Raw genomic sequence first — 23061 nt, 5'->3', positions numbered from 1 at the left:
GTGTTATCATCAAGGGCAATACTTGCCCTCTATAAGCATAAGATTTCTGAGGCTTTTCTCATCTTGAACTCAGCAGACAGGGACACTCATGGACATTCTATATAGAGACCAAGGACAAACATTTCACCTAGGTCTTTTCTGCATAGCATTTCATTTGTTATGTCTTGATAACTTGTTGAGATTGGATGGAATAAAATCTCTTCGATGATGATTTTTTGTACAGTGGAGCAGATGTGGCCTCAGGGCTGTATTGGTTGACTTATTTTCATTTAAAATACACAATTTTTCCAGCTGGAAGCTGGCAGCCTTTTTACACATATATGAGTTCAGGGATTTTGTGCTATGCATTGTTGAGTTTGGTGCAGCAGCATTTCTTTTTGAAATGTTTTCATAGTCACAGGACTTAACAGCCTTATATAGCCCTATTCACCTCAGAGATTTTATTGCTAAAAGTTTAAAAAGTGCTCCCCAGCCAATGTTTCTTTGAGTTTAGAAATGTTCAGGTTTGGACTGTGCACTTTAGATGGCTTCATACTGCCTTTATTTAAAATTTTGATGACCTGTAGAAGAATTGGAACAACTCCTAAGGATATTGTAGATGCTCTCATCACCTGGGGGTCTGTTTTAATCACTGCCAGATTTTTCAAAAATATATGCTGTAACCCAAAGAGAAATCATGGGTCTCATAAAATTGGTAGTTCAGGTTCTACAACCTGTGTTATGAAAGGGTTCAAGCCAGCTGGTTGTCACAGCATGTGTCTCACTGTCTTAAAAAAAGACACAAATCTGTGAGTTGACTCAGATTTTCTTTCCATGAATCTCCTATGCAATAGAAAGCCTGTAGTGTTTACTGTTGCCAGAGTACCAGAAATCTGAATTGTGTTAGGCAGTGAGGAGCATAAAAGTAGTTCTGCTCTAGTAGGTCTCTTTTAAAGTATTACCAGACTTCTCTAAACAGATGACAAGGGAATAACTTTTGCCATTCCAATATATAGCAGAATAACTGAACTTGGCTGTTGCAAAGCAGAGATTCATCTGCATGAGTAAGTTTTAAAACCGATGGGCTGCCTCTACTTCCAGACTTTATTATCATGCTAAATTCAAAGTGGCTTTTGCCTATGTGACTGTAGAGAGCAGTGTTTCCAACATAACTTAATGGCTTGTGGTCTAAATGATTAAGGTGATAAAGGGAAGGAGAACTGGTCTGGGACTACACTAGCTGTGTAGTCTGTGCTAGATTTCTGGCCTAGATTTTCCCTACTGGATCACTGTTTATTAATCCCCAAACCTTTTAATTAGGTCTTGTATGGAAAGGAGCAATAAACTGGATAGAGAGGTCATTTAACTTTCTCTTGATCCAAGACACTCTTAGCAGAATAATTTTCATTTTAAGCAGGAAGCTCTTGGAACCAGGCTATTATTTTACCATAACCTGTCTAGAGAGCTTCCACATGTACAATTGCTTTCTTCACACCTTTCAATACAATCGTCTCTAGGAAGTCTGCTGCCCTTTTTTCACCCAAAACCTACTGAAGTCAGTAGCCACATTTGCAGTGGACTTTGAATGTTGGCCTTACACAGACAAATAGGGAAGTATTTGCATTACCACAAGTAATGGCATCTTACCTTATTACATTTTAGTCTTATTAAATTTAATGCCCTACTCCTGTTATATAAATGTTAATGTTATTGTGCTGGTAAGTTTATTAGCTTGTATTATACATACAGTATCCTCTGAATTTTTTTTCCATAGAGCTTAATGAGACCATTACATCTCAGAAGGACTGAGGAAAACTAGTTTTCAGTGGATTATCTATTGCCTGGGTAAATATAAGTGGGAAAGTAAGACCTGTATTATCAAGTCCTAGAACTTCCTTTTGTAAAATATATAACTGAATCTCACATTTTACAGCATTTTAATACTTTTCCTATCATGGGCTAATATAATATTCTTTTCTACATGTTTTGTGATGCAAGTCCTGCAGTCCTGGATCAGTGGTGATAGGAACTGAATTAACTGACTATGGGAATAGCTGCCTCATTTCATGGGCACTAAGTTTGCATTTTGCATTAGCTGGAGTTTTGGACCATTATTTGTAAATTTTAAAACCAGGACTCAAGATAGGTTTGCAGGTATAACTTCTGTAATTTACTGATCACACAGACAACATGCAGGGTGTGTTTCTCCAAGTTCTGCATAAGAATCCACACGATGGTTTGGTTGCTTTTCACCTGGAGAAGCAAGAATTAACATGTTCACCCCTTGTCTTAGCTGCATGCAAGGATAAACCTTTATCCTACCCTGAAAACACAAGAGGAGTAAATTCAGCCTGTGAAGTCACACCCATTTCCAGTGGAATATTCAGCAAATATTAATTCTAAGCTGTTATTTTCCTAGAATGTGCATAAATTCAGGCTGCGAACCTGAACTGAGCAAGTCTGGGAAAATATGTCACCTACATTAATCACACAGAGTTAACTACTTGGATTACAGAAGAAAGTGACTCATCTACAGATGACAATGGATTAAAAAAAGGAGGGAAAAATTCCCTAAGTCTCATTCCTCCTTCCTCTATACTGATAAGGAGGCACTTAAGGGAGCAGTACAAAAAGCAACAACAACAACAACAACAACAAACCAACAAAAACCAAAAACCCCCTAACAAAACAAACCAACAAACAAAAAACCACAAAACCCAAAAAACCCCAGAACTGAAGAGAAACTGTGTGTCAGAGTCCAGGTCTGCTATGGTGAGCAGTGAAGGTCATGTAATCCCTTCCAGAATCTGCTGAATCTTGAGTTAAAGCTAGTTTAGTGTCTGGGGGAGGGAGCTGCTTGGTCCCTTAGCTTCTTTTGGGAAAGATACTTCTGCTAACTTACCTTATGTCAATGTGATTTCCTCCCTCTTTAGAGTTTCCACGTTGACAAGAGTAATCTTATCCACATACAGATTTTATTTTGCTATTTGAAGGCAGATAATTCTAAAATTGCTCCTATGCTCCATTTGGAATTTACTGATGGATTATTGTGCTGCCAATAATTCACTAGTGAGGTCTTCCATGAACCTATAATCAAGCACAAGAAATTGAGGATATGTAGGGAAAGCACTCCTAATAACAGCACTCCTGTGGTAAAGTGATTTTGACTAAACAATACTAGAGAGTGATACTTCAAACATTTGAAAATATAACCAAATTGAAAAACATACTGAGAAAACATGACAAATGTGAGTGTGTTTGCATTTTTTCTGGGACAAACATAGGTCAGATAATTTTGAATCAGAGTTTCAGCCTGGCAAAAGAAGCTGATGCAATAACAATGGGCACCAGCAATAAAAGAAACAGACAATTATCTTTGTCCCCATGAGATGGCACCCTGAACCAGCAGTGCACACAGGGTTCCAAGGTGGGTTTTTTTCATGTAAGGAATGGATCACAGGTGTTTTGGTGAGAAGTTGTTAATCCAAAGCATTATCTTTCTGCTTTTGTTTCACAGAAGTTGATCTTTGTACAGTTTCAGAGTAATGTGTCAGAGTTTTTAGTCTGGTTTACATATATTAATTTCCCCTTCTATTTCCAATTCCTAGTTATATTGCAAGGCTATTCCAAGTAGTCAGTCAAATCTGTGTCTTTATTAAGTTGATTTACCCTAAGCATTATGCCTGTTGCTATGTGGTGGGAGCAACACCTTTAGGGAAAATAGTCAAATCTTCGACAGCCTTATCTCAGCATATACAAAAATTCATTTCCTATTCACCAAATTAAGGGCTTTGTACTCACTGAAATCTGTCAGCTGTTTGGTTGCCTATTTAAGTTTTATTTTTCCCCAATGAAACGTATACCTGAGTTCAGAAGAGCCTCACCAAAAAAAAAAAAAAAAAAAAAAAACAACAACAAAAAAACAACACAAAACCAATCCAAACCAAAAAAACTCAGCACAAAAGTGAACGCATTAAAGTATAAGAAATTAATTTCCTGTCTGTTATTAGAAGTAACCACTGATGAGTAATACTTTTACGTCAGCAGAGGTGTCTGAAGAAAACTATTCTGCTGCCATATGTGTTGGTTCTGTGTGTTGCTACGTGACACCATCTTTTACGTGCATTGGTGAAGATGCCTTGGGAGGGAAAACAAAATAGGCTCTTCGTTGCTGTTCAGTTTATGTCTCTTTCAATGGAACCATAGGGTAATGCTTTGTTACTGTGTTACTTTAATTTCAAATTAACTTGTGGTTAATGTGATATTTTACTAGCATTTCTTATGAAATGAAAAATACTTTGGCTTATTCGTGTTATTAAATAGTAATATAGACCTATGCTATGTAAAAACGATGAAAAGCTCTGCTGTGTACTTGTTTACAGACACTGCAGTCTTTCTTACGCTTTGAATATTTCTAATTGTGTTAAAGCTATAGGGCACTAAATCAAAACAAAAGTGTACAAATAACTTCCAACTGCTGGTTTCCTTGCAAGATCCAAAGCTTATTGTGAAAGCTGTAACTCGATTAGAAGATCTTTCATGACTGAAAGCATAGAAAGAGTGCACCAGTTTTGCTCTATTCGTTACTCAATCCCACTTGTAGCTGAGTTCACATGTGGTCTTCTAAATATGCTGGCATTAATTGCAATCAGACGTGCACTAAGAGTGATTAGGAGGAAGGAAAAATAAAGACTACAGTGGATGCTATGAGCCTCTGAAATAATTGAAATAGTTCTTCATGTTGTACTGAGCAGCAAGCATATTCCCCCCCCCTCCCCCGCCCCGCCAAATGAGCTTTCTTCAAGCGTGGCAAGAAGGCAGCTGGTGTTTTTTCCTTTCCAGCAGCATGTAGGAACAGCGTTCCTAGGAGGGTGTGGCAGGGAGAGCCAGGGGAGTGAGGACTGAGAGCAGGCTGAGTAACAGGAGAGTCACCTGGTGGGTTGCATCCCTTCTGCAATAGAGTCTGGCACACAAATGTAACTGCTGTATCCTAGCATTCAGCAATGTCTTTGGATTTTTCCTTGAGACCTGGAAGAGGGAGGACAGCAGTTCATTTATTACTTTGCCAGTAGACTGTAATTTGTCTGTATTAGAGGATTCACACTTTAAGATTCAAAGTGTTCCATGTTACATCCTCATTGTTTCTACCTTATTCTTTTACCTTATTCGTCTTACCTATTTTTTATAGGAGGTGTCCAATTCACAGAGGGCTTAAAAATAGTTTTTATTTTTTGTAAGGAAAAATCCCATTATTGGTTTTGTTGGGGTTTGTTGTTGTTGTGTTGTTTCATTTTGGTTTTTTTTTTTTATTTTTTATTTTGGTGGTAGAAAAACAGGTCATAATTGGTGTGAGTTGAAAATACTTTGAGATTAAACTGAACAGAACCAATTTAGTGCAAGGTAAATGAAGGACATGGGGATGCTGATACAAGTAGCTGTTACTCAGTCAGACTGAGGAAGAGTGTTCATGGACACAGTGACAACTGCATCACTTCTTGTCCTATACAAACTTCAACAACTCGAGATTCAGCATCTTCTTATTTTTCAAGTTAGCATCTTCTGCTTTTACACATCTTCTTTGTAAGTAACACCCAGTTATATACCAGCAATTCCCATATATCTGAATAAGTAGCTAGCAGGAAGTCACAGTTATTTTAACATTGCCTCCAAGAGCAAGTGAGCCCAAACTGTCCATTTTTTAGGGGAAGAAAATCTGCCCTGTGAGTCAGTTACCAGAGCCAGTGTACTTCTTCACTGCATAACAATTGCAGCAGTAATTACTAGTTTCATGGCACCATTATCAGAATTAATTAATTTCTCAGCACTAACTAGGTCAGACTGAAGGATTCTGTACTGCTACATGCTGCCATATCTCAGCCATTGCAGAGCAGTTACTCAATGGAGTGTAAGTGATGTTTACACAGCTCTATCTTGGCAATGCAGAGCCCTTTCCCTTTCCCACTGTCCAGCCCTTTGAGGCACATACTTGTATCTGTATTTCCTGCCTATCAGTAAGAAGGAAATGGCTCTGGTGAGCTGGGCTGTCTCTATAAAGGCAGACTGCCTGTTGTCCACCTCCCTGCAGCTTATCCAGAAGCTTCTGAGCCACTTCACAGTGACCATACTTGTTAGACCTGGGTCTGAAAAAAGGTTTGCTTCCGCAGAGATGACAACACTTGGCTTTAGATTACCTGCAGACATCTGAGAATAGTCTGGCAGCCAAAAATTATTGTGTATTTTCATAAACATTTCTCTCACAGAAGGCTTAATTAGATACATAACAATGATGCCCCAGATGGCACAATTTAACCAGCTGGCTTGTATCTTATTTTAATTGCCTAAACACATCCACACCCTGTCTTTGTTATGAATTCAGTTATGGAAAAGGATATGAATTTTAAATTTGCTGTCTGGCAGTGATGGAAGGTGAACTCCATCTGCATCATAGAAAAAAAAATCATTTGGGTAATAAGAGCTCAGGAGTCTTTTGGAAGGAAACATGGGTAGGATATGATCAGGATGCAGTGGTGTGGCCTGATTTATGCTCAAAGCAACACAGAAACATGTTATTCCAGAAGGAGATACCATCTCCCCAGTTCCCACTGTCACCAAGGAAGTACCAAGCTAGTGAAAATGCATCTTTTGGTGTCCTACCCCTTTCATTTGGGCAGCTGGGCACACCAGCACTTCAAACCTGAAAGCAAATTCAATTATCTTGCTTATGCTTTTTGTGGTCTAAAAATGTGCAGGGTTATCTGGGGTTACTGAGGTGTGAACCTGAGCTGTGCCTGTGGTGTGGGGCCATTTTCTCATGGGGACTGAGGGGCAGCCATGGCTTCCTAGGGGGTACTTGCTGCTGTTGTCCACTGTGGGAAGCTTGGCTGTCCAATCAGGGGATTGTGTGGAGCAGGAGTAGGACATCTCTTTCTTGGTAAGGACTGCATACATCTTTCAAATTATAGAAAATACACCTGGTGATGGTGGGTGGCACCAGCACCTCTCCCTCTCCCTTTCTTTTCCCACCCTGACATGTTCATCAGTACTAATGTGAGCTGTTGTACATGAACCCAGTGGTGCCCATTTGGGAAGGGAAGGGGTGAGATTCTCTGTTTCCCTGCCACTTCTGGGGACATCTGGCAGCAGGGAGGGCTCATCCCATGCAGTGGACCTGGCTGCTTATGGGAGGGAACTTTGCTTTACAGCAACATGAAGATGTTTTCCTTTCATCATTAACTCCAGTTTGACCTTGGGCTTTTTAGGCAGCCAAACACACACATATGCCTCGTAGGCAGAGTTAAGATACTGTCTTAATGCATATACAGATGCAAAGTGCCCAGCCACACACTTCTACATGTTTTGGTTTTCTTCTGGATCTCTTTTTCACTATTACAATTTTTCTGCAAATAGCGGCAATCCCATTTGGAGTTTCTTGGAGTGCTGGTTTTGTTGAGAAGGTCTTTTAATTGCTCATCAACTCCTGCATTCGCTCCTTCGTTCGTTCTTGTCTGGTGCCCTTTGTGCTGCGCTTGCTGAAGGCAACACACAGGGCTGCTCTTTCCTGCCAGAGCTTGTTGCTGTCTTCAGTGGTTGGGCAGGCAAAGACAACTCTGGTGTGAATCATTTTGCTCCTCCAATGTAGGAGTTGCCACGAAGAATGATTAAGGGAGGGGAAAAAAAAGCGAGAGTGAGAGGCAGTGTGTGTGTGCACAAACTGAGGTTGGGAAAGTGGGAGTGGTGTCAATGACTAGGCAAGTAACAGAGTCTTCTGCTCAGCAAGGTTTCAGCACGGGCAGCTGGTTCTTCGTGCTGGGCTCACTTCATTGATTCCTTTACCAGGATTATAGCCTTGCAAAGTAAGTACGGCATTTTTTCTTTCTCTGATACTTTAATTTATGCTGAGATAATAGTTAACAAATCTCTTATGTGAAATATAATTGTGTGGAGGGAGTAGGATAAGGAAATTTGTACAAAAAATGTACACGTGGAATTAAAGAAGCTTTTTTGCCTTCCCAAACGACCGTGTTTTGGTTGCATTTCAAAACTGCTCTAATTGCTATACTATATATATTTAATTTTTTAAATTTTTTTTTATTTTTTTCTCCAAAAGATCCATTGGAAGCAGTGAAAAAGATCTGGCAGGTGAGACAGCAAGGGTGTTAGAAATTATTAAAATATGGTGGTTTATTGCAAATGGCTATTCCCATATCAGAAAAAGCAAGTTGTGTATGGTGCCATGAAAATCCTCCATGTGCCAAAGTAGGATTTAGTTTCATTTATAAGCCTCTGTTAGAGAGGAATATTCTCTTTTTCTGCAGAGGTGTATACGCTCTGTTCTGTTTGATCTGAGTTAATAACCAAATGACTAATCCACACTTGTCTAAAGTGAAGGACAGGAGCTTAGGCTTAGTAATTACAAATTTATTCTCAGCGCGACCATTTAGTTTTTGAAGAGTTCATTGGCCACTGAAGTACAACAAAGCATATTGTAGTGGCTTGTTTGTCTTTCCTTCCTGGAGTGACTTTCCCTGCTATGTTGCTGACAGTGGTTTTTCCTCAGCCATATGAGGTGCTCTGGTCCCACATCAGTCTGTTGTCTTGCATTCCTCGGTGTCTGTTCAGAGGAAATTGTGTCTTGGTTTTTTTAATCCAGGTGTTTTGTCAGGTGGAGAGTTGTCATTTCTGTAGAAGAAGAAAAGGCTCACAGAAATCTTTTATTTCCTTTATATCTTGTGTTTGCTGAGTAAGAACTGAAGTGGGATCATGTTAAACTCTTGATCTAGTTTCAATATTAATGCCTCACTTGTGAAATTTGCATGTGGGTTGTTTCACATAATTCATCCTCTTGGAATTTTGTTTGGACTGGAGAGACTACAGCACTGGCACTCACAGCTCCTGAAATAAAAACCCAAAGTACCCCTCAGCTCTGGATGGCCAGCATTGTCTGTGTTTTATCTGCCACAGGTATCTTCTCCTGGAAAGACCGCTTAACCGAGACAAGGATAAAATAAATACTTGTTCTGCTTTATCAGATATTCCTACCATACTACTAACTTGACTTGTCAGATATTTGCACACAGATGTTGCTATTCTTGTGATTAAATTTTAAAATATAAGCTATATTTAGATTTTCCCTTAGTAAGCAGATAGAAAAAAAGCCTCTCTGTTGGTTTGTTTTTTTTTTGGGCGGAATTTGTTGTAGTTGTTGAATCCAAGAGTGACTAAGCAAAAATGGTGTCTTATACCAATAAACAAGTTTAAATCACGTTTTTCTGAACTGGTTCCATAACCTTTCAGCTCCCTTCTGTATCTGAAAATGTCTCTTTCACGCTGTGACAGTCACAGTTTTAAATAAAGTTGGATGGATCGCAGGCTCCCAGTGCTTAGAAGATGCCCCACTGCTGTGGGCCTTTCTGGAAATGCTGACACCCTGCTTTCCTGGGAAAGGAGGGACCCAATAAGAGCCCATGCAGCAGGCCTTTTTTAAATTTCATTTTCAGTTTTTTGACTCCTCCCTGTTTGAGGGTTCCCTGTGATTACTGACTCAGGAGCTAAGTCTGATTTCTGAGACTCTTAATGGCCAGCTAATGGGCTTTGCTCTCACTGGGAGCCTCAACCCTTCTCACTTGCCTGGAACTGGCTTTACTGGACTTGCAAGGCTTGGGGTGCTCAAGGCTTTAAAGAGATTTAAGATTTTTTAATATTCAATACTGTAAATTCTTTTCAGTAATATGAACGTTGGAATAGAATAGAATAGAATAGAATAGAATAGTAATTAATAAATGAAGAATAAAAAACTGACTGACCAGTTGAAAAAATGGTGGAATAGAGATTATTCTTTGCTATCCAGCCAATCATTTAAGGTTAAGGGTGCAGCTGAGCTTTTTTCCCCAACAAAATATTTTGAATGGTCCTTATTTCAATTGTACCATTAAAATAAAGAAATTAAAATGGACAGCTTTGCCACTACCAGAAGCAGTTTCACTCTCTTCCAAAGAAGCTTTGGGAGTATCAGCAGTTACTGGGTGAACAAAAGTACATAAAAAGTTTACCATGAAATACCTCCTGTTTCTCTCACTGAAAAGAAATATTGAAACTTTACAAAAAATGATCCAATATGAACAGTATCAGAGATACTAATGAGGTCAGAGCAGCTTTTAACTGGCATAAAGAAGAATTTAATTCAGTTATGCAAAATTTCCTATTTTATTCTCTTACTCTGAATGTCTTGCAACGCAAGGAAGTGAAACACAGGTAGTACATCTACATCTCAAAGTTAAGATCAAGCCAGAAAAAAGCAAGGGGTATTTTTAATTGGTTATTATTTCATTTTGATTTTTAGCATGTAAGGAAGATCCAGAGGCCTGAATAGAACAATATCATGCCAGATAATACTAATATATATATACTCTATTGACAAATTAAATTTTTTTTCAGGTGCATGACTCATAAGATTTTTTTGGTATGATTTGTCTTTTTGAGGGTGGTAGATGTTTTCTGAATGACGCATTCTTGGTTCTCTGGGTAATTTTCCATCGGTTGCTCAGTAAGAAATACCTGTGAAGTTAATACTTGCCCCAAGCCTTCAATTTTGGGGGGTGGTGATGGTGTGGGGTGGGGCAGCGAGAGAGAGATTGAGAAGCAGACACAGTACAGGAGTGTATTGTGTGTTCATGTGAGAATGGTTGAGTTAATGGCAAAGATAAGGTCGGTAGCCTATGCAGGGGAATTTTTTTTAAGACATGCACAAGCACAAAAGATCACATTTGTGAGGAGCAATTGCAGGGAGGCATTTTAAGGAATGATTTTATGTTTGCTTCTTTGCCCTGTTCTTCCAAGTTACTCCCTCATCAGCAGTCTCAGTCCTTCAAACTTGTTCTTGTCTTTTGCCACTGTCCAGCCTAAAGCTCTCCTCCCTTAAAAGCTTGAGTTTTCTGGTAATTAGTTGCTTTCATGCCTGAGAAATTGTGTCTACATAAACCAGGTGGATTGTTGCAGTGCTAGGCTGGCACTTGGTCCTCTCTTTACACCCATATGATCTCAGATGTTTCTTGAACCTCGATGTGACATCAGCTCGATACCTGCTGATGCTGTAAAATGGGATCTCTCATGGAAAACTTCTCTTTACCAAGCAGCTGCCAGAGACTGCCAGAGTACTGGAAGAGAAACAAATCTAGCCAGACCCATTCTGAATTCTGAGTCTGACAAAACCTCTGGATGCTGCAAAGCATACTCCTCTGTATTTTCATGTGGGGATAAAATATGTTCAATGTTTGCTGTCTTCAAGATAACTCTTTTTCTTGTGTTTTTTTTTTTTTTTTTTTTTTTTTTTCTTCCCTCAGTGGGAGGGGATTTGTTAGCAAACAGTTTGTTGCTAACACCAGCAGTCACATTATTTTGCAAGAGTGCAGGGCTGGTTAGGTGTGCTTTTCTAATGCTGACTTAAAAAGCCTTGGTTTAATGCCAGTATATATATATATATATATTTTTTTTTAAACTTGATTAAATGCAGTGCATTTCACTAACCTTTTATACTGCATCTTTTAGCCCAAAACAAACTGGTTGTCAAGTAAAACAATTGACTTACCTAGTAAATCCAAGAACATGTATAAGTTAATTAAAATAAAAATGAAGGCATTTATTTTGTAAAAGGCCTTCTGTAGTCAAACAGGTCATACGAGTAAATAAAAGTGTTTTCTTGACCGCGTTGTGGGCAAATGACCTGCCTGTTCTGTTACTCTCACAAAAAATAGTTATAAAAATTTATAACTACCACAAATTATTTGGAAGTCATTACTACTGTCAAGTACCACAGCTGCTCTAGAGTGTCTCTGTACAATGGTGTCAGATGGTCAGCTACATTTGGGCAGCATAACACATGCAAAAATTTCCATTTCCTTTCTGTCTCTGTCAATAGCTTAGATGGAGCTGTTTAGCACCAATTTCAACAGTTTCCTTTTTTTTAGGGATACATGGTATTGGGGGCATAGTAAGTGTGAAATTCACTGTGCCAAAGGGGTCATCTTCTGTGTGATTGCTGGTCTAAAGCCAGACTTGTGCTATTGACAGACATTCTGGGGTTCACCCTTCTTGGCCTGAATCTACACAAATGTGCTTAGACTGAAGTGCAACTTTGGGTATGTGAAAGCACCCTGGAAGATGGGAATGGTCTCTGGCTTTCCCAGAGCATGGACAGCAATGATTGTGCCTTGCCTTTCCTGACTGTACAGGTCATGTAACAACCCTGTGGCAACTGCAGTTACTGAGAGTGGCTAGGAAAACCTTTGAGTTAAAACAGTGTAAGTGATGGGTGGGCACACTGGTATTTTTTAGAAGGCTTCCTTCAAGTTTCTAAAATAATCTCAATGTACAGGACGAGGCAGCTTTCTGGAAACTTCTAGCAAGGCCAGGGATAATGGGAATCAACCCCAAGAGGACAGACATGTACCAAAGCTAAAGGTCTAATGGGCAATTAGCCATGAAGCAAGAGATAGAGAAGTTATGAGACCATTAAAGACCTGTCTGAGAGCCAGGAGAGCCCAGAGCATAAGTGAATTATCTTCTGAGTTGGCACATTTTAAGAGTAACAATTAAAACCAGATTAAATTCATATATGTTCCAATTTGACTCAGTGTGTGTGGGTCACCCTGACCCACACACATTTTCTCAAGTGTTTCTGATAATACTGGCTCTATATAACACATAGCATTGCCTGCTGTCACTTGAAAATGATGGCTATTACTGAACCTCTTCTCTCCTCAGAAATCCAATCCAGATACTGGTGCGAGCCTCTTTCAGTGCCCTGACCCATCCCCACCACAGCAGGAACTAGAATTACAACATGAGTCATCTCTCTTTTCACTTTTCCATTTCAGGATGACAATGGACGCTCTGCAACTAGCAAACACTGCCTTTGCAGTTGATATGTTCAAAAAGCTATGTGAGAAGGACAAAACAGCCAACATTATTTTTTCTCCACTGTGTACCTCAACATCTCTGGCTTTGGCATATAAAGCTACGAAAGGTGATACTGCAGACCAGATGAAACAGGTAAGCTGTTAGCAACCTGTTCTGTAGCTGCAAAATTATATGGCTGTTATAGGTGTCTTTCTTATTAACTCTTGTTAACCTTCTCCTGGATGTCTGGTTCTCTTGTAAGACAGACTTCAAACCATGCATCCAAATTTCTTTAATGGTTCCACACTCCATGGCCCTGCACAAAAAAAGGCTGAAACTCTGAAAGAAAAATCTTTGCAGGCATGTATAAGGTGGAAGTGGACATAGCAGAGTGCTTACAAGCATTAAAGACAAGCATTAAAGCCTTGTCTCCTTTTAGCATAGTGTTCGTGGCTATGAGTCACTGTCCAGATCACTGTGTTTTCTAGATAACTGTTTTTTCCATTATTCAAGAATGCTTAAGCTTTATAGAATTGAAAATTATTTTGCCATTGCTGTCAGCAGCAAGTATGTGTAGCAGCCCTATTACTGACTTTTCCCCTTTCTCCCACAATACTGCGTGGAGGAGGTGGATGAAGTAGAAGGGGCACAATTTCATCCACGTTTCTCCTTGCAAGCAGTGCATGATGTTCAAGGGGTTTCCAGCATGATGATCCAGCATGGCAGTCTTGATTCAATCAGTTTGTAGAGCTCACCCTGTGGAGCAGGGAGTCAGCCCTCCAGCCCTGTCTGCTGCCTCTGTGTAAGCAGAGATTGAGCTGGATTCTTTTTATCCCAGTGAGGGTCTCCATGGTTTCTGCAGTTTCCTCAAGGTGCATGAAATGCAAATTAAGTATGCATTTGTATGCTGATTATCACCTGGCTCTGAAAGACTCTCTACATATTTGAATGTATTTCCCCTCCTTTGGAAATTCCTCCATGTAGTTTCACTTGAAAGTACCCCTGAGCACAGCCTTCTGTGCCCCTACTTATGGCACAGATTACAGGGAGTCTTGTGCTGTTCACAGAGCTGCACAGCAATATGTCCATGAAAATCCTAGCATCCTAGAATAGTTTCTGTGGGAAGGGACCTTAAATCTCTTTGCCACAGGCAGGGACATCTTCCACTAGACCAGGTTGCTCCAGACCCTACCCAACCTGGCTTTGAAGGCTTTCAGGGATGGATCTTGTAAGCACTGCACATTTTTCCACACATAATTTTAAAAAAATATTAAAATTTAAATGGTACCCTGAAGCTCTCTCAGCATTTCAAAATTCAAGTGTTGTCTTTATGATGGGAAAGTTAAAAATATTACCCTGCCCTTATTTTGTTTTCACTTGTGTCTGCAATTTGCTTTGAACTATTCCATAATAACAAGTTAACCTGCACATCCAAAAGTGGAGCTCTGTTACACAAGCACACTGGTGTTTCATATTTCTCTAGTGGTATTTAAAAAGTGCTGACTACAGATGCTAAGAAGAGCTTGCTATGCTTTTAAGTGTAATATCTCTTATTTTCCATGTCTATTCTAGCTCCTGCCTTCCCCTGAGTTTGTATTTGGGTTTTAAATACTAGATAAAAAAGGAGCCAGATGGGCCCCTGTAGTCTGGAACATCAGTCAACAAACTTGTGCTGAAAATTCTTCCGGGTAGAGAAGCTGCAGTAGCTTTCTCCTCCAACCTAGTTCCCAGGCACAGAATCTTCTGCATGTAACATGAAAAGAAATAAAACTGTTGGAAGAGAAGGAAAAAAGTTGAGATCATTCTTTCTAAGGAAATGGAGTTTGTCTATGAGAGCTGTGCTTCTAGAACTGTTTTGGGAGTTTATTGCCTTCTGCAATAGGATAGTGGAAGACATGGAAGGGTGACTAAGGCAGAGCAGCAATTTTGTCTGTGAAGGTGTGTTCTGGGAGAAAGAGCAGCAGTGATGTACAAAAGGAAAAGAAGGTCTCAAGTGCCAGCTGTGCCTCATAAAGGAATTTGAGGCAGGTGAGGAGGGTTGGACAGGCTTTCTGTAATGAGACAGCCACCATCAAAGATCCTGTAATAAGTAGGCATTAAAAGTTTAATTCATATTTATAGGGTTACTTTCAAACAAAGGCTTCATTAGCCAGTATTTCTTAGAACTGGACTTGCTGGAAGGTGGCCATGTGTTGGTCAGCAGCCCTACCCATAGTTCTACTGTGTCTACAAAACCAAACACAGTTATCTTTATCTGATCAGTTTTTGCTGAAATGTCATGTGATGTCATGTATTAGTCACAGCAGTCAGAAAACTTGATGATCTGGCAAGCATTTTTAAGGGTGTAGCCCACTTCTAGAAAGGAGATTATCTAGGACCTTCATATATCTTCAGATTCTGCATGTGAATGTAAGTTTAGCAAAAACATTATGACTCCATACTATGGAGTTTTAGTAAGTCACATCACCAGCATGAACAGCTCTGTTGTTTATTTGGATTGCTTGTAGGAAAGAAATGCATTTGGTGAAAGTTCTGGTAGGATCAGGTTTTTAGATTTATGTTAGCATGTCAAATACATAAATGATTTTTAAATAACAACAATGAAAGGCTCTGTCATTAGCTTAAATACAAAAAGCAACAGCTCACAAAAACTGGCATTATTTTTTTGCTTAGCTGTTAGGAATGTCTAGACAATAATAATAGTAATAAATGACGCTTAGTCTTTTGTCATGTTCATTTAACAGGTGTTGCATTTACAAGATGTCAAAGATGTTTCTTTTGGGTTTCAAACAATAACTTCAGATGTTTCCAAACTCAGCTCTTTCTTTGCACTGAAAATGGTCAAACGGCTCTTTGTAGACAAGTCTCTCAATCCTACCACAGTAAGTACTGCAGGAACACCCTGGTGTTATGAATTGCTTGGCCATCATCTTGATGGATTATGGTATCAGACTGCAATGTTATTTAAAATTAGTTCTTGTACTTTTGGCTGTTGGTTGACTGGACTCAAATGATAAACAGCATAATATTGTCTGCTGCCATAAAGGTTTGTAGGAGGATGGATGAGTCTGCTGCTTGACTCCAAGCTGTGCAACTCTTACAACACTTTTAATTCTTTCATTAATATGCTTTAGGTCAGTAGCGAGTTTGGTTTTGAATGTAACATAACTTCTATGCCACATCAAAGTCTTTGCATTGCATGTATGAGTGAAAATGAGTGTAAAAAAATTGGTGGTGCAAGTGTGTGTCCAGTTCACACACCCAAGTAATTACTGCATAAGCTTCAGTTTTCTTAATCTGCCTGAGAAGGCAGAACTTTGACTATGAAACAACACAAATGAAGAAGGTGGTGTTTGGCCTTTTAACTTACAAACTTTGCAAAAAATTGAGAAGAATGCTCTGTCTGTGGGTTTTTTTTCCCCTCAAAGTTGTCCTTGAGTAGAGTCCCAGGCAAGGATAACATCAGCCTAAAAGAAAACTCAACATATGCAGTGGTGCTGTGATCAGATCACCTGCTGCTCAGCCTCTGCTACAGCAAAGGCCAGGGCCCAGAGCAATAAGTGTCTTCCCTGGTGAGGACAGACATGATGGGAGCAGACTGTGGCCTCTATCTCAGTCTTGCTCAGGCCTGGACTGAGGGTTGTTTTATCCTGTAAACTCTGGCAACGTGGTCACTCCTGCAATATCAAAGTTACTTTACTGATGTAACACCACTGGTCTTAAGACGACCTTGGGAGTGATGTTCTGGATGCAGGTGTACATCCTTGTTGTCTCCTGGAGTTATTTAATAGCTTTCCTCAAATAGTAATGGACTTCTCAACTACCCAATGGCACTTAACCAAGCATGATTGTGGTTACTTGTGTCTTCCAGGACTTTGTCAACTCCACAAAGAGGCCTTTTCCATCTGAACTGGAATTAGTGGAGTTCAAAGAAAAAACTGAGGAGACCCGAGAAAAGATCAACAAATCCCTTTCAGAGCTGACTGATGGTGGGTACAGCTTAACCTTGGGAATGCTGTTTGCCTCTTTGGAGAAGGATCTTTATCCTTGTGACACCTCTTTAGGAGTAAATACATACTGAAAGAGGACTAGGCCTACTATTTGGATTCATGAGGATTAGCAGCACTGATTTCACTGCTGCAGCACTTCTGAAGGTGGAAATGTGAGACTGACCTTGCATTAGCCTTGAGGAAAGCTGCTCACATTTGACTGCAGCAGGATGGTTTGGGAGAATGACAGGTCCTGGCTGTGAAGCATCACAACATGTAAAACCAAAACATCGAACCCTCTAATTCCTTCAAAAGCTTCATTGTAATGGGAAGTACTCCTTGGACTCTGAGTTCCAGGCTGTTAATTAATATCTCAGCTGCTTTTACCAGCCAGGGTGCCACAAGCAGGTAGATGTGGGTCTCTCATTTGCCATGTTGTGGAAGCCCCAGCAGAGGTGGCCCTGGGCTGGTTGCCACCTGTTGCCCTCGTGTGGTGCAAGTATGAAAACACCATGCTGGAGTCTGGTCCTTCCCAGGCTGGCTTCCATGGGGAAGCACCTCACCCTGCCTGTGCAGCTCCAAGACACGACTTGCCTTCCCAGTCCTCTGAATTCAGGGTCATTTATGGCAGTGCTTCAACTCTTTTGAAGTCTGTAGCAGTATTTGGATATTAACTATAATCAGAGCAGCATTTTTTGTTATCCTGGTTATTTTACTCTCATGTATCAGTCTAGGAAAGAGTAGCTGCTCATTTGAAACTTCCCTTCAAGTCTTGCTCTCCAAATGACAAAGTGTTTTTTTCACTGAAAACTCAGTACCTTCTTTAAGGTACTGAACAAAAGCAGGAGATGTAGTTTTGATTATGTGCAATATAAGCCAACAAAATGTGTAATTTGGAAGATTTGCCTTGATCCCAAATCCCACATCAAAAATTAAACTGCAGTTTTAAGTAAGTGCTCATTTTTGAAGTTTTCCATTAGAAAGAAAATCTTTCATCTGTGAGATGCAGCACACAAGTGTGTTTAGTTCAGTGAAATGTTACCATATTCACTTAAAGCAATTTATATATACTGCTAATGGGTTTTTGTATTAACAACCATCTTAACCTCATTCACAGGAAAAATGGAGAATGTTTTGAATGAAGATAGTGTAAGTGACCAGACTCAGATCCTTCTAGTTAATGCAGCTTATTTTGTCACAAACTGGATGAAGAAGTTCCCAGAGGCAGAGATCAAAGAATGTCCTTTTAAAGTCAACAAGGTATGTTCTGGGGAAAAAAAAAAAGAAAAAAAAAAAAAAAAAAAAAAAAAAAGGAAGAAGAAGAAGGAAGGAAGGTACTGTTTCCTCTTACGAAAATGCAAACTTTTAGCTAAGGAAATCCCAGCAAGAGAAAATGAGAAATATTTATTACCATGGCATTCTTAGACTATCTAATCTTACACAGTGTTGCAAGGGTCCCAGACTGTCCTGGGAGTATGTTTAGATAACATGAGTACAAGTGGTCAGAAGCAGCCATTGTCTGCAAAGAGATGCAAATTCTCATGGGCAGGTTTTTCCAAGAGATTGGAAGGTTGCAGGTACCAGGGGCTGCATCCAAAAACCAGCAGAAGTGAAGCACACTGCATTTCCTGAGGTGGTGAAATGTGTACAGTGGTGTCACCTCTTTGAGAACATCCTGTAGCTGCCTGGTCCTGGTGTTTTCCTCTTCAGAGATGTCATCCCATCAGTCTCCCTCTTTCCAGTCAGGCTCAGGACTGCAGTCCTCTGCATGTCAGTCCTGCTTAGCCGTGAGGTCTGAGTGGGAGCAGCACCTGTGGCTGATGCATTCAGGAGTCTGTGACAGTGATGAATATTGTAATCAGATAACTTACAGCCAAGATACAAAGCTGCAGAACATTTGCGAGATTTAGCGATTATGTTCCAAATATACACACACATACATATAGAGATGCATAAGCAAAGTCAGAGTTTCAGGTTCACTGAAAATATTCATAAATTACCTCATCAGCCAATAGTTCCAGCTAAAAAAGTTTTTAAAGTCACACAATCAACACTAAAATTCTTAAGTGAAACATCTCAAGATTTTTTTTTTCCTGAAGTAACATTTTTCTACTGAATTTGAATTTTGAACATTTTCATGTGGACTGAACAGTTTTAAAGTCTTCCCTATGAAATTGTTTTGTTTTGTTCTGTTGTGTTTCATTTCATTCAAAAGCAAAGACTTAGAGGTTTAGATAAGCCTGAAATTTCTTCTGAATCTGTCTCAACTCCTGAACCAAAAAATCAGCTACTGGTATGAACAGCTGGACCTTCATTGTTGAGCTGTGCTCAGTGCTTGACACTTGCTAGCATTACATTGCCCTGTAGACAGTATAGTTGGTAGCACTCAGTGACAAGCCATGAAGGGCCACCAATATTACATAAATTGTTCTTTTGAGGTACATCCCCCATATGTTGCTATTGTATTAAGGAGAATTCCGTTCCACTTTTCTTTGGAAAGCTGCCAGCTGTAAAAAGCCAACAGAGTATCTCACTGCTTCTTTCATTACCCGTGAAAGCCAACAAATTCTCTGGTGGTAACTCAATGTATCCCTTCCATGCAAGCTTACAAACTTTCCTCTGTCACCATATTATTTGTAAATGAAAAGAAATGATGGATTGTTTCCTCCATGTTTTGCAGACGGAAACTAAACCAGTGCAGATGATGAATCTGGAAGCTACTTTTTGCCTGGGCTATGTAAAAGATTTAAATGTTGCCATCCTTGAGCTCCCTTGCCTTAACAAACATATAAGCATGCTCATTCTCCTGCCCAAAGAGATTGAAGATGAGAGCACTGGCTTGGAGAAGGTGAGAGAAAAAATATAGAATTGCTATGATACTTCCCTTGGAAACAGTTCATATAATGCCATATGTTCATGGAAGGTTTTTGTTATTTAGAAGCAATGCATAAGGAGACAAAAACTAACTTTCATGTGAATTGACCGTCTCATTCTGCTTCTCTGTTCCTCCTCTCATATTTGTGGCATCATCATTTTCACTGTGTCCAGTGTGAGGCTGTAAATGAGGTTTTGTTCTACACAGGGAGTGCACAGAAGACAGAGTAAAGTGCAGAAGGTGCCCATATTTCTGGTATCCTCGTTTTTTTTTCAATTGACACATATCCATGATTTGTTTTACTAAGGTCTTACACTTCTCCAAATTTTAATTTTGAGTAGAGGTGCCTGCAAATGAGCCATTTTTTATTACAATTGCACATAAACGTGAAAATTAATAAGGCGTTCCCTAAAGATCAACAATTTCTTATGTAATTTCTCTATGAAAATTTTACTACATATTTCCACCCCTCTTCAAAGTTTATTAAGGACTAAGTAATTAATAATATTAATTAATAGATATTAATTAAAAGTTACTTAAGGATCACTCAAGTCTCCTTTGTAATTTGCTGCAACTGGCCACAATTTTTAAAGGCAGGAAGAGTCTGTCTTTGCAGTGGTAAGATACTTTTATATGTTGGAGTAAATTACAGAACACGCCTATCATAAAATGTAAGTGAGGCCTTTCCTGATACCAATTTGTTGTGGTCCCACATTCTGCCTCCTCCATTTCCAGTTTTAAAAAAATTACTTGAACAGCTGCATGTTTGATTGAGATCAGGCTCTGGATTTGGTTTTTTTTGTCCCAAACACCAGCAATTTCATTACTCTGTAGGGTCAGGAATAAAGACTTTTGGACCTCTGCCAGTTGGCCGGGTGTAACCTGGGTAGGGACTGTCTTCCTCAGGTTCCTTCATATGGCTGTTGAGGTGAATTGCTTATCAAAAGCTTGCCAGAGCATGCACATGCAGAAGAGTTCCTCCAGAGGCCTGTCCTGTGGATTAAATCATACTTGAATCAATGTAACTGAGAGTATGTTAAGCCTGAACGCTATGGTTGTGAATACAGATACAAAAATTGCCTTTGGACTTTATTTTTTGGAGGCTTGATGGGAGTGCAGAGTTCAGGAATGTTCTTTTTTTTCTCCTTTCACTTTCCTCGGACTGCTCACTAATTTCCTTTGTTCATTTATGTTTTCAGCTGGAAAACGCACTGACCCCTGAGACATTATTACAGTGGACAAATCCCAGCATGATGGCCAACACCAAAGTGAATGTATTTCTTCCAAAGTTTAGTGTGGAAGGTGATTATGACCTGAAACCACTTCTGGAAAGCCTGGGAATGACAAATATCTTCAACGAAAGTGCATCAGATTTTTCTGAGATGTGTGAGACAAAAGGTGTTGTCGTGTCAAAGGTCATCCATAAAGTCTCCTTGGAAGTAAATGAACAAGGTGGCGACTCCCGAGAGGTACCAGGATATCGGATTCTGCAGCACAAAGATGAATTTAAAGCTGACCATCCATTTATCTTTTTGTTTAGACACAACAAAACTCGCAACGTGATTCTTTCAGGTCGATTCTGTTCTCCTTAAGTGAGGCACGCTTATTACAAAAAAGCACAATTACATTTGTGGTGGTGCACAATCCTGTAAAGCTTTTCTTCTCGACTATCACCTTTGAAAGGAAACCTAAGAGGTTCATATATTGGCTGAGTAATACAATGTACTCCACATATGCAGCAGAACTAGTTTCTCTCCTTTTGTTTTGTCCTCTGTAGCGGAATAATTTCCACTGTGAAGAACACACTGTATTTTGTTGAGAAGTATCCCAGCTTCAGCAACAAGAACATTTTGTTCCTCTGTGATACCTTTTTCCCCAAATGAAGTGAACTGAGAGCCTGATTTAAGATAGCCTAGGAGCTGGAAAGGGCTCTAGGAGGAAGAGCTGCATTCCTGCTCCCTAGTGAAACCTCTTTTTCTCATGACTCACACTCTCTGGATTCCTAATGCCTAAAAGGGGAAATGTGGACATGTGGTATGATAGCTCTCCCCCTGTACCTGGCCACACTCTGGTGTTCCAGGGTGTTCTACCAGACCCTGCCAGAACCCACAAGTTCTGCAGTGTAGCTACAACAGTTCAGGCTGGCATCAAAATTTGCATCTGTGAAACAGCAGCTGCACCGAGGTCTATGGACACCAGAGGCAAAAATTGTGGGGACAGTATGTGTCCCCAGAAGACTCTTCAGCATGAAGTTCCCAGACTGGGGAGGTTGAACTCTGCTCTGTGGCCTTTTTTGACTCATTCCCTTCAGCCATGAAAGATGGGACAAGTTCACTGCAGCTACGAGGAACCTTGTAGTATATACCCTAAGGAAAAGAACATTATGCAAATCAAGGATAGGACACAGTTGGATTAATATTGGAAGTGCCACACTTCTCATGCACAGATTATCTGCCATTTCTAGCTCTGGATTTAGCATTAAGGAAACTCCTTACAGTTACTTAATGTCTAAAGCATGAGAAAGAAATAAGGACTTCGACTTCAGTGAAATTAACATTGTAATTACTAGTCTTCAAATTCCACACGAGATTATGGTAATCAGGTTTAATTTCTATCTAAAGGCTGCCTGCTGCATATGTTCAGTACTCGTTTACCTAATTACTGTTCAGAATAAAGCACTATAAAACCTGTGTTAAATGTACAATACCTCTAGTGTCAGTCTGTGTGTTCATTGACAGTGTCAGTATTCACGCCTGACTTCCAATAAATTATAGGAATGGAAATAAACAGATTCACTTAGGCAACAAAGTCAAAATAACAAAAAAAGCAACTAAGTGAATGTTTGGATTGCTCTTCTGAATTACATGATGATAGTTCCCAGTAAGGACTATGTTACTAGGTGGTCAGGATATAATGCAGAATTCTGTATCCTCAAAAGATGGAAACATTTTACTTGAGAAGTCCTCTTGGTGCCTGAGGTCTGAAAGAAACTGGAAAGAGCTCCCTAAATGAGAACATGCAACAACCCCTAATATGCATAGTTTCCGCATCAGAGCACTGGTTATTGTGAATTTAGAGACAAGAGTTCTGTTTTGATTCTTGAACTTAACAGCCCATAAGAAACCTTTAGTCACTATAATTCAGTAGTCTCCTCTGAGGACCTTCAATGATTTTTAATGCATTTTAATGCCAGAGGGTTAACTGGGGTCTTTGAACCATATTTTTGAGGGTACTGAGGAGACTAACTTGGATCAAAAACAATGGGAGGTAAGACCATGCAGATTTCTTGCGGTCTTTGCTGATGTGTATCCCATGTTTTGACAC

General features: G+C 39.7%; 1 protein-coding gene across 1 annotated transcript; it reads left to right on the top strand.

Annotated features, from left to right (window-relative positions):
* The first annotated feature begins 7735 nt into the window (after positions 1–7735).
* SERPINB5 (serpin family B member 5) lies at positions 7736–22418 on the top strand. Its single transcript, XM_083879385.1, has 7 exons — positions 7736–7832; positions 12852–13026; positions 15618–15755; positions 16745–16862; positions 17980–18122; positions 19543–19710; positions 20937–22418. Exons 2-7 carry the CDS (start codon positions 12853–12855, stop codon positions 21327–21329), a joined length of 1134 nt encoding a protein of 377 aa, XP_083735511.1. The 5' UTR covers positions 7736–7832; position 12852; the 3' UTR covers positions 21330–22418.
* The last annotated feature ends 643 nt before the right edge of the window (positions 22419–23061 follow it).

This window comes from Zosterops lateralis (assembly GCF_965231275.1).
Source record: "Zosterops lateralis genome assembly, chromosome: 1".
Lineage (NCBI taxonomy): Eukaryota > Metazoa > Chordata > Aves > Passeriformes > Zosteropidae > Zosterops > Zosterops lateralis.
This window is presented reverse-complemented; position numbering and strand designations above follow the sequence as displayed.